The sequence below is a fragment of the Nothobranchius furzeri genome, chromosome 13 (assembly GCF_043380555.1).
Source record: "Nothobranchius furzeri strain GRZ-AD chromosome 13, NfurGRZ-RIMD1, whole genome shotgun sequence".
Lineage (NCBI taxonomy): Eukaryota > Metazoa > Chordata > Actinopteri > Cyprinodontiformes > Nothobranchiidae > Nothobranchius > Nothobranchius furzeri.
In genome coordinates, this window is record NC_091753.1 from 66123049 (window position 1) to 66133143 (window position 10095).

General features: G+C 41.6%; 1 protein-coding gene across 2 annotated transcripts; it reads right to left on the bottom strand.

Annotated features, from left to right (window-relative positions):
* Positions 1 to 203: 203 nt before the first annotated feature.
* Positions 204 to 5014, bottom strand: cbln18 (cerebellin 18). Of its 2 annotated transcripts, XM_015942188.3 has the most exons (8): positions 4881 to 4977; positions 3493 to 3623; positions 1873 to 1969; positions 1580 to 1759; positions 973 to 1131; positions 800 to 888; positions 640 to 720; positions 204 to 563 (listed from the first exon to the last, which is right to left on the bottom strand). In XM_015942188.3, the coding sequence occupies exons 3-8, from the start codon at positions 1967 to 1969 to the stop codon at positions 435 to 437; spliced, it is 735 nt and encodes a 244-aa protein (XP_015797674.3). In that variant the 5' UTR covers positions 3493 to 3623; positions 4881 to 4977; the 3' UTR covers positions 204 to 434. The 2 variants fall into 2 exon arrangements, with proteins under 2 accessions (XP_015797674.3, XP_015797673.1); XM_015942187.3 differs by lacking the exon at positions 3493 to 3623 and having other exon boundaries at positions 4881 to 5014.
* Between the last annotated feature and the right edge of the window lie 5081 nt (positions 5015 to 10095).

The following is a 10095-nucleotide window of genomic DNA, read 5'->3' on the forward strand; positions in this document are numbered from 1 at the left end:
ACTGCCTTCAGTTAGAAGGTTATCAGATGCAGATGTGACGATGTGGAAAACAAACACACACACACACACACACACACACAACCCTCTGGATAGAGATGATAATGAGGCACCATGAAAGGCAGCGTGTGTCCCGCGCTGTTTGTACCTCTGACTTGGGTTCATTTATGAACTTTTGGATGAATCTGTTCTCTGTCAGACAAACATTTATTTGTTTGTTTGTTTATTTATTATTTCCACACCAGATTTTACTGTAACCATGTGATCATTTTACTCACAAACGAATGTGGCTTTTTTTTCGCTCTGTCCACCTGGCTGTAGATAATCTATACATAATCTACTATGTTCCTAAACTACAGAACCGTCCTGACGGGATGCAGATGATCATAAGAGTAAATGGGTTTAGTCTGAGGTGCTGTCATGGAGCAGCTGCTGCATCAATAATCACTGTAGGGGTAAAGAATATAGCCAGTAAATATATTGTAGTCCAGTCTTTTACAGAGTGTCCTCCCAGACATCAGCTCCAGGTAGACCTGATCACCTTGTAGCATCTCCAGAACCACCACCTGCAAAAGACAATCTCAGTCTCACAACGGTCTGTCAAAGAGGTGATTTCATACTTGTAATCCAATCAGGTCCAACCTGAGTGGCGCTGTCTTCTGCATCGTCTCGATTGTTCTCCCACACACTGACCCCCATCACACCATTTTTCATCAGCTGGACCTACGAGCACCACAAAGGGTTACTGTCAGGAATGTCCGCCTGCAGCTGGAGTTCAGGGCCAACCGTAAACTCATCTTACTTTGTAGTAGAGGCGGTCAGCATCGTTCACAGCTGAGTAGGTGGTGAAGGAAAACACATAAACGCCAGGAGTCTGGGCGGTGAAGACACCTGCAGAGGGAGGAAATAGATTATAGGCAGCTTTCACATCAAGTGGCGACTGAATCTTGTGTTTGTCATCTCTTCGGTTCCCACCCATGGAAGGGTTGTATCCATTTCCAGTGTTGAGCTTCACATCTGAGAAGGGGATCGGCACATTAGTGCTGAAAGGTCCAAAGCAAGGATAGGGCGATCCAGAAACAGCGACACCGAGACTGGTGCTCATGGTGGCCTTAAAAGCAACCTTTGAGCGACCTGAGGGGACGACGAGAGAATTTTAATTTTGTAACATTTATACATCTGAGATCAGCTTCATGTCCATGGGTAGAAGGATGCTGAGAGTGGAGCCACCAGGCTGGAGGCTGACAGGAAGAACAAAAAGGGGATTCATGGATGTGCTGAAAGAGGACAGAAGAAAAGACTAAATGAAGACAGTTGATTGGCTGTGGAGACACGTGGAGGGAAAGCCCAAACAGGAAGATGAAGACGAAGCTTTTTAATTGACATCCAAACCTTTTGAGATGTAGGCTAAAGTTTCCAAGTTGAAAGTATTTAATACTAAAATAATAACAGTTTGCAAACCACAAACGTGTAAATTTTTAAAAACTATAGAATATGAGTTGTTGTTGTTTTTTTAACATGCTTTATATATTTATTTCATTTTCACATGAAAGGAAAAAACCTTTGGTCCAAGTGCATTTACCTATGAGAGCCTTTACTCTGCTGTTCAGAGCATCAACGCTGCTCCACAACGTTTTGATCCTCTGGAAGGTGTTGTCTTCTAAAGTGAACATGTCATTAGCAGCACAGCAGCAGCTGCGCTGGTTAGTGAAGGCGCAGCTGCAGTCCCAGGGGTTGCAGGGCAGAGGGCCCACCCAACTGACTGCAACAGGAGACACAACAGGTGAGTGAGTCAGACGCTTCTTCCTGCAAAGCAACCACTAAACGGTGCAGTGACCACATGTCTGATTATTTATAGCAGTCTGACCAACTTACGTGCAGCTTGTTTCAGTGTGTCGATGGAGGACTGGGCCTCTACACGACCATAGAGAAACAGCGCCCCTGACAGGAGGAGAAGTGGTAATGCACCCATCTGAGAGAGAAAACAGACCATTAGAGCATCACAAGTAGAACTGTAAAGTAAAATTATGCAATCCTTTCCTTTCTCATCTTTAGTTAATTGAGCTGGGACGTTTCAGGTTTCCAGTTCAACAGACTGTTCTTTTAGTTTAGGTGTGAAGGAGTCGCCAGATCAATAATTCAGTATTCAAGGTAAATTATCTTCCATAATTCTAGTGTGTTTGCCTATGATTTCAACAATACTCACATCATATAAAATAAAATGTAGCCTGATATTGCTTTTAGACTAAGACGTCCCACTCATTTGCAAATTCAGTAAGGTTATAAAACCAGCACAAAAGGGCCTAAATGTTGCTCAACTTCACAAATAAAAGCTCCTTTTACTTGAAATGAAGCACAACTGCATTCTGATTCAGGAAACGATGTTGACTCTGATCCACCACGGTTAGATGAAGGGATGAGTGCATGAAGAAACTTATGTTGCATGTTTTAAATAGCTTCCTGTAAAACTCAGGAGTTTCTCAGGACTGATGAGTTAACGCTAGTTAGCTGTCTGAAATCAGCTCCCCTCTTTATAATAACAGTTCATTCAAACTTAATTTGATCCAACTTTATGCTAATGTGGGTTTGACTTGTTGTTGTCCAGGCTAACACAAACCACTCTGGACCACTGAAGGGCTACATTTTACTGTGAGCCTGTAAATCACAGTGGAAAAGCTTTAAATTACTTTGGTCTTAGCTGCATTCAGGCTAGCTGCTAGCGCATCTAGACTCTTTTTCTCCCTACAGAGCAGGGGTCCTCAACTGATTACGGGCCAGAGTTTTTTCCAGCAGACACCGTGAGGGCCAGATGAAGTATTATTGTATCTTAATTGATTATTTTTAAATGCCTTTGTTTTCCATCCAAACTGTTTGGATTGTTGGTTTAATGTGTTTGCAGAATGTGAAAAATTATTGATATTTGGGACATGAATTTTGCTGCTAAACTTCAATGCCCCCTAAATGGGGGGTGTTGGGGCCCAAAGGGTTGGGAGGCTGGGTGGAAAAATCCGCCAGTTGAGGTTTACTGCTGTAATGATTGAAATTACATGTTATTTAATAAGCCATAAGGCGTAGTATTCCATAGAAAATATAAAATCAACCTTATGGATCTGTGAGGTTATAATAAACCAGAAGATTGGAACTTTTTAATGCAGGGATTAGATAACCGCTTCGTATGCACTCAGAGACAACAGAAGGGAGAGAGTCAAGTTTAAAAGTTAAAAATTGTATTACTAACAAATTAAACTAGACTGACTTTAACACTAAATGTATGGTGTAGCTAAGGTGAATGAGACGGAGAATGGTGTAGTGTGGAATGTTGCTCAGAACCAGCAAATTCGAAGAAGCGATCAGTTCTGATGGGAACTGAAGGTGATGTCTTTGCGTTAAACTTTAGTTAGGAGATTCATAAACACATTCGCCGCCATTTGTCGGTCTACATACCCTGAGCGGAAGTCCCCGTCTAGATCAGGAGGTGTAAAGGTCCAGCTTTACCTTTATGGAGCCAGAGCCTGTAGATGCAGCCACGGCAGCCGACCACCCGTCTTGAGATACTCCCGGGTCACGACAGTTTTGTTGGCGTCTGGTGAGACCCAAACCTGCGTCGTGATGGTTCAGCTTTTATTCTGAAAGGAACCGTTGCAGCAGTTGGAACAGCAACAGATTTTATCCAGCTTGTCGTTGGTTCTTTCAGCTGAAGAGGAAAGTTACGGTTTGGCCACTCCGACACTTCTCTAGAACGCTTTGAACTGGCGTTAAAGATGGCGTAAGCATAGTTTTACACTTCGGATGTTTTGGTTTACGGTCGAATGAAAAGTTGACAGATTTTACAAAGCACCACCAAAACCACGCCTCCGTCAGATCTGGCAGTTCTGATTGGATCAGTGAAAGTAATGTGTCATGTCTTTTAACGCTACGTGAAATCAGTCCTATTGGAACAATTAAATGGACAGATTGGAACCCCAACTCATCATATTCTACAGGATTATAATAAAGTAATTAATATTTCATTTCACAGATTGGTCACATCTTATTATTGGCTAACACTTGGTTGGATTAGCTTTATTAAAATAGAGTTCTTTGATTAATTAAAAAGGAGAGAGTCCATTCTTCATTCTTCTGTTGAGCTGAAAAGAAGCAGGTTAGAGCACATGCATGAGACCTTGAGACCATATCTCATGCAGACTAGTCCTGTGTCAGAGGAGGGGGAAAACAGTCATTTCATTCTGTTACACTGCTATAAAGGTTGTTCAGTACAACAAGGTAGGTAGTAATTATTTAAGCATTTTACTCTGAAATACCGTTCAAGATGGCTGACACATCGCTTTAACAACTTTACAAACCATGAGTGTCTAACGTTAGGATTGTGGCTCCTCCATGGACACATAGTCCTCAGGTTCTTCACTCTGTCAGATCTTTGTGTTTTGGGCCTGTGTGCTTCCTGTAGTCTCCCCTTAAGTTGTTTATTTCATTATTCAGGTCTGCTCCAGTTCTTTGACTACTTCCAGGCATGTTTTTGGATCCTTTATAACACCCCATGTGACTTTATTAGGCTTTCTTTGTTTGCATTTGTTCCTTTTTAGATGAATTTAAACATCTCAGTGTGACAAAAAGCAACTGGTAAAAATGTGTTACAAACGTTGATAATTTAGCTCGATTTTTAAACTCTTCACAAAACTACACAAACTTTGCCTCAATTGTAAAATAAACTTTATACTTCCAAAAATACTTTAATCTATTTTTATTTCTCTCCAAACACCGGTGAGTACTTTGTCTGTAATTAGCTACAGGTGATGGAGTTTTTTATTTTATGGCTAATATTGCCGAAATTGATCAAATTGAGAGTATTTTTTTTTATAAATAAATAAATATATCAGACTTACTGTTTCTGTTCCTCCCTCTTCTCGTTAGCAAACTTCTGCTGAGTTTCTCAAACTGACTTTAAATCAGAGGAAGGTTTTTTCCTCATTTGTGCTCCATCCCTCAGAGGTGGTGTAAAGCTGTAGCTCCTCCTTCCCACAGGTAGAACCCATTACTTCTACAGTCACTGGGTAACACACACACACACACACACACACACCTACACACACACACGCACATTCATACACATCCTGGGTAAAGCAGTAAATTGTATTTATTTAGGTGAATGAACAACAAAAGCTGTCCCTTCCTCTCTTTGTTTGGACCATAATGGTCGGTATCAGGGCAGCCTTCTCTGGTTGCTAACTTTCCTCACAAATCTACAATCTATGGTCAAGAAAACAAAGCAACACGTCTGATAAGAAAGTTTAATCTGTCCATCAGTAACGGCTCAAATGTGGTAACAAGATTCTACCTGGTTCTCATGCTTAGGCGGTGCTGGGTGGGCATATTCTCATTACACTTTGTGAGTAACTCAGACACATTTACTGGATTTTTATTATGAATTGTGATACGTGATACTGGCAGATGCAGTCAGGAAACCCTGCAGAAGAACAGCTGGGTGTTGGGTGCTGGGTGTCACCACCCTTCTTTGACAAATTCGCAGAAACCTGAGCCTGATAGATGTCCAAGATGATCGCTGCACAAAGAAACTGGGAGACATCTTAAACCTACTTTAGATATTCAGCCTGACTCTTTTATGAGATCATAAAGAAGTGATATCTGCACAGATTTAGTCTTTGTGCTCCAAAGCTTTTACTTGGGAAGGGTTTATTTATGTCTGCTGTCCCTGTAAACCTAGAACCAACTTGAATCCCATCACAGTGATGAAGAGATGGATGGATTAGGACCAAACTTGCCCCGAAGCAGAGGCTTAGATCAACATCATCCAGAATGGCTGCTGCTACCTGGATATGCAGCTGGCCATGAGAACCTGAAACATGCAGGATGTTTCATTTTGAGGTCATTACTTTTATTACAGTGAGACAATAATAGCATTAATATTTATATTATGATGTGTAATGAATAGGATTTATCGGATGTTGTAGGACCCCCTTAAAACGCACACACTAGTTGGTAAGGAAAGTTAAAGCACAGACAAACTAGGAACCACTGAGTCATTGTTGTGAGCTTGTTTTGGGGCAGGGCATTGTTCAGCCGGTAAAGCATCCCCGTCAGCTGGCCTGCTTCTTCTCTTCTTATCTTTTGGATGAGAGCCTGGATGTGGTAGAGGTGTGAGGTGTTTCTAACAGACTGTTTTCACTCAGAGTCAGTGATGCTGTGAAGCAGTATATTGTGAAAAAAATGTGTGAACTTTTTTCACATCACTGTGAAAAAAATAAAATACAAACCTGACCCTGTGGAAAAGTTTACACACCCTAGTGATTTTGGCCTGAAGCATGCACACAACCTGACACAAATGGGTCTGAATAGCTGCTAAAGGTAACCATCCTCACCTGTGATCAGTGTGTGTTTGTTGTGGCGAGGGTCACCTCAGCGTTATCACCTTGGCCGTCTTTATATGAGAACTCACGGTGGGCAACGAAGAGACAGAATGTTCGTTGGGACCGGGTGCTGACACCTGAACCTTCCTGGTAAAGCATTCAAAAGATGCAGAGACTTTGATAAGCACGGAATGTGCATCAGCCCGCTAACAACTGAAACCACAGTGGGGGCGACAACGTTTGTTATCAACTTGATTTGCACCTGTAAAAGTGTAAACTTGACTTCACCTTGATCTAATTATTGACTAATAAAGGTATTCTTATTCTTATTCTGATTATCTCTCGAGGCTTACGTCGCTCTAGGTTTGGGTTCTGGGTTTCTCTCTGCAGTATGTTGCTGCCTGGGGAATAGCATCGGGACCTGGTCAAGTGTGTGCGTGAATGAACAGTAAGTGCAATGTTGGATTGATTATGGTTATCAGGTTAAGAATTATGCATTTCCTGTTTTGTATGAGAACGCTGTTGATAATAATAATAATAATAATAATTATTATTATTATTATTGTTATTATTATTAAAGCGAGTTTCAACATTGGTCCATCACCTTCATAGTCTGTTTGCAGTGTGCCTTTAGTGCATTAAGTGGTCCTTCGAGCCGGATAAAACTCACTGTAGGCTGAAGATGGATAGATCCTCGGAGTAAGAAGCGTATGGTGCTCACCCCAGGCGACAGATCAGCCCCCCTGGCCGTTTTGCAGATTGTGAGATGGATCAGCTGGGATACATGCAAGACCGGTGGAGGGAAGATATGGAGACTCCCAGACAGGACGGTAAAGTCAGGATAAAGTTGCTGCTGATCTAAACATTGAAAGAATACTTTCATTTTCTGTTCCTCACTTCTGATCATTTTCAATGGTGCCTGTTTGTTGCAACCACCAGGTACAAAAACTAACTTGTTTTTATTAGACTATTTTTTGTTTATTATCTTCCTGCATCTCCTCTCAATCCTAAAGAAAAACTGCTACCTGGCTTCATATATTTTCACTTCATGAATTACCTTTGAACCGCAGTTCAAACAGATCTACCGACTGCAAATATAGCAGAGTGGCTGCTGCGCGCAGATCACACCGGGGCGATGAAGTTGCCGGAGGACAAAACAGGTGATGCGCTCTGCACCACAGCAGTGAAACACATCAGACACAAATAAAAGACAGAAAGCATAAAAGGATATGAGCCAACATAAACGATCGTTTGTTAAATTTGTTTTTGAGGTGGCGACACTTTGAGAATGTTACTGTGGCCGTGCTCAGGACCAGTGGTTGTTTTACCATTAGGCATAGGCTGGTGGCCTCCTGGGGCCCCCTTATAATTGGGTGCCCCCTAGCCCTGACTGCTGGCACCCCTCTGTTAATGCCACAATGGACTATTCCTTTAAGACAGCGATGCACAAACAGGAAGTGATTGCTATTCATTCCAGTCTAATCCAGTTGGTAACAGTAATGCACCAAATTGTTGTTTGCCAAGTGCCATAAGACCACAAATAAGAAGAAGAGAAAGCAGAAAAAGAAGAAGAGAGGCGGGAGCATTCGTAACAAACTCGAAGCAGTAGTCCAAACAATAAGCATGAAATGAAGTTATCCTAGTGGCCCCAGTAAGAGAAAGAAGCAGCCTGCTTTAAAAAAGCTTTTATCTTCACTTCCAAAAGTGACATCATTTCTCAATGTAAACATCAAAAGGAAAGACAATGGAAAATGTTTAAAGGGAGGAAAACATAGACCAAAATGGAAATGGAAGAAAAAAAGAAAGGCAAAAGCACAGGAGCACTGACAGCAAGAAGAAAGCAGAGCAAATATTGAAGGCACTCAAAGGCTGAGAAAGACAGGAAAAAAGAGTAGGACAAAAAAAAATTGAAAATAACTCATGTCAGAAGAAGGTAGAGTTTTGCAAATCCAGTTAAAGATAAGGTTGTCGAAAATTTTGTGTAAGGGGGCCCCATGTCTTTGTTTGCCTTGTGCCCCCAAAATGCTAAATCTGCCAATGCTCAGGACGCATCTGTCTGGAGCGCGTCAACGATCAGAGCTCTGCGCCTCTCAGCTCTAAATAATCCCTGGAGAGTCACCATAGATAATTTAATATAAGTAGAATCAGATCGTTTTTGGGCTCCCCCGGGTGTGTTGAGGGTTTCCAGGAGCTCCCTTTAGCTCACCTGTAATTCGAATCCTGCGTATAGCACAAGCTTGTCGCGTGGGTTGCCGGATCCTAGCAGACAGTTGCTGGAACAGTCCTTTCAACATAAAATAGTTCCCGGGTCTTGTTCTGGCAAGAACCGGCTAAAATTAAACACTGGGAACGGGATATAAAAAGATATCCAAGATACCGATAATACCATTCAGCAGTGTTTGAACTCTGATACAAGAGTGGACATTTAGGGGTTCTGCTGAAACCAAACCAGTCAAGTAGACAGACTAAACATTTCTGCAACAACTTGCAGAAATAACTTCTGCAGACTTCAGGAATCCATCATAGAAAGTGACGTGGCTGTTTCAAGAAGCATGATAATGATATGCAAATTACTAAATGTTGCAAAAGCTGCAACTACTAGGCAACTAAGTAACTATCCAACTGCTTTGTTTTTAGATATCAGTCCGAAACCTACAGTTAGTTGACTTACATTTAAACTGAAGAAATGCCTCAAAGTAGCTGCTGGCTCCTGATCCACCATCCTTTTGAAAATACTGCGCTGTGTTCTGGAAAATTTTTCACCAATAAGGTCAGGCTACAAGACATCTCCAGTGTATGCTTGGTCAGCTAGCTAAATGGCTAGCAAATGGAGAATAGACACCTCGATAGCAAATGAACATTGAAACACGCTTTTGTGGTTATTGATGAATTATCTCCTTTGCAACCAGGGCAGGACCAAGGCATCAAGGCGAGGTTCCTTGACATTGAGAAACACCATAAGTCTCCTTCCTTTCCAGTCGGCTCATAGGTCCCTAATTAGCATGACTACTGTAGCATAAGAAAGGCAGTGTAAGGCCAAAGGTCATCGGCCATAACATTGTCCAGCCATCAGCATTTACCCAAGAAACTGTGTGTTCCTCCAAACCAAAACATGCTCTATTTATCAATCAATCAATCAATATTTATGACCTTGCCATTTGGGAAACAGCCATAACAAAATCCCCACTCCTCCCTTATCTGTCCTGCAATTACAATCATATTCTGTTTAATACAATGAATGTTTTACCTAAAGTGAATTTTATAAAACAGAATATGATTGTAATTAATCTGTAAAGTGAAAAAATAATAGAACAGAAACAATATGATCTTTTTAATAAAGTTATGAGTTCTGTCTTCTCCACGAGTCTTGCAGCAGGACAGATACATATCTGCCATTGTTGTAATGTGGGTAAATACTCTCGCCTCTAGCCTATCCAAAACTCGTTAGAAACAGTGTGGACCTGTCTCCATTGCTTAGTGTAAGTGTTGTTAAGGAAGATTTCTGTGTAAGGATCATTGCAGGAGATAGAATAAAGGGGTTCTCTGGATCAGACGAAAGTGAAAGGAGTGGTCTTGCATTTATTATGGCTGAAATTTCAGCCATGAGTGTGGATAAACACTTCATGAGTTAGACACCTCTCTCTCCCTGGCTGCAGCTGAAGTGTGGCGGTCAGAAAACCTCACACTGTTGCTCAACGTTCGACAAGCACATAGTAACGCACAACCTTCCGTC